This window comes from Perognathus longimembris, chromosome 9 (assembly GCF_023159225.1).
Source record: "Perognathus longimembris pacificus isolate PPM17 chromosome 9, ASM2315922v1, whole genome shotgun sequence".
Lineage (NCBI taxonomy): Eukaryota > Metazoa > Chordata > Mammalia > Rodentia > Heteromyidae > Perognathus > Perognathus longimembris.
Window position 1 is genome coordinate 39,073,683 of NC_063169.1, and position 1,985 is coordinate 39,075,667.

General features: G+C 39.4%; 1 protein-coding gene across 1 annotated transcript; it reads left to right on the forward strand.

Annotated features, from left to right (window-relative positions):
* The first annotated feature begins 1,149 nt into the window (after positions 1 to 1,149).
* Positions 1,150 to 1,688, forward strand: LOC125357697 (spindle and kinetochore-associated protein 2-like). Its single transcript, XM_048354632.1, has one exon. It carries the CDS (start codon positions 1,150 to 1,152, stop codon positions 1,513 to 1,515), a length of 366 nt encoding a protein of 121 aa, XP_048210589.1. The 3' UTR covers positions 1,516 to 1,688.
* Positions 1,689 to 1,985: the final 297 nt, after the last annotated feature.

Sequence of the window (1,985 nt, forward strand, 5' to 3'; positions counted from 1 at the left end):
AACACTATGTTAAATATTTGGGCTGAAATATTTCACTGCCATTCTTACTAATGTAGAGATAGACCCCAAAAGTTTATTTGGTAATCCTGGGTGGAAATACCAGCTAATCCTATATTCCTTTCTGTATATTAGGGCCATATCTTAGAACAGTGATGCACCATTGGGAAGGAAGTCCCGACAATCTTTGTTGCTCACCATGCTCTTTTCTGCCTAATAATAATAATAATAATAATATAGTATAAAATATGAACTCCTATACTCATTTTTCTCCTCTCTTTCCTTCTAGTGGTTGTTATTAGAAGTACATTTATGGAGAAAGTTATCTATGAGCCTTGAAGTACATCATGTCTGTTGTAGGTATTTACCCTTGGCTATTGACTTATTTATTAATAGATATTGAACAGATTCATATTAAATACCTTTATTTTTGGTCAAATATATTTAATTTCTATTTCTGAGAGACGAATATTTGCTTTGCAAGGTTGTAGCAGTTTTCTAAACCTGAAAATTTCAAGAAGTCTAACAATCTCTGACATACTTTAGTACAATATCCACTTATCTATTTTTACTTTCTAACAACTTACTGACAACAATTGCTGCCTGATATTCAAAGGTTTGGACTGCCCTCAGGTAGGAGAGTTCATATTTGTTCTGACTCACAAGCCCACCTCTTACCACAGCCCCCAATACTGACCTCATGGAAAATCCCTCCTACCCTGGGCCATTACAACTGCTACTATTTCTATCACTGTTGTTATTACTGTTTGACCAGCTAACGTTGCCACTATCAAACATGGGGTCCAGATTCTGACCCTGGCCACTATGGTGTCCGGACTACCTTAAGCATTTGTGAACCAGGAGGCCAGGAAGCTCCTCTGTCTGTACACTGAATCATTCCCGAGTCCATACTTCTCAATTTGCCTGTATAGCATGCTCTGCCCACTCTCACCCACACTATATTGTGTCATGTGGCATCAGCTACACATGGATCCTGGCCCTAAGTTCAAGCCCCAGTACCAGCAAAGGAAAAAAAGAAAAGAAAAAGTTTATTCTGGTGCCTGTCACGTAGAATGATCATCAAGTACAGCAGCGAATAAGCTGATTCATGTTAAAGGAATAGATTTAGAAACAGCTACAGAACTATTAAACATGGAGGCGGAGGTCGATAAGCTGGAACTGATGTTCCAGAAAGCTGATTCTGATCTGGATTACATTCAGTACAGGCTGGAATATGAAATCAAAGCTAATCACCCTGATTCAGCAGGCAAGAAAAATCCAGTTACACTTTTAAAGGAATTAACAGCCTTAAAGTCTCGATATCAGACCTTGTATGCACGTTTTAAACCAGTTGTTGTTGAGCAGAAAGAGACTAAGAACCGCATTTGTGCTACTTTGAATAAGACTATGACCATGGTACAAGAGTTACAAAAGCATACAGACCTGGAGTTGTCACCACTGACCGAAGAAGAGAAAGCTGTGACAGAGCAATTAAAATCTCACGTGCCAGATATATGATGAAATGAAATTTAAAAAGAGAACTCTAGAAGAGATAATTCTACAGCAAGATGATGACTGGAGGTGGGGCATTTGTAAAAGAGTAGAAGTTTGGCTTGAGTAACCGGAAGATTTCATAATAAGAGGAGAGTATAAGAAAGGCAGCTGTCCTAGGAATGAATTTCAACCAAAACACACACACGCACTCATGCACGTGTGCACGCACAAAGTTTTGTAATTTCAGGTAAAAACAGTCCTCTTGTAATAGTATTTTCCATCTGTCTTCCCTTCCCCTCCCCACATAGGTTGTGGGGCTTGAATTTGAACTCAGGGCCTGGTCACTGTCCCTGAACTTCTTTATGCTTAAGGCTAGTACTCTACCACTTTGAGCCACAGCGCCACTTTTGGTTTTCTGGTAGTTAATTGGAAATAAGACCTCATAGACTTTCCTGCCCAGGCTGTCTTTGAACCTCAATCCTCAGATCTCAGTC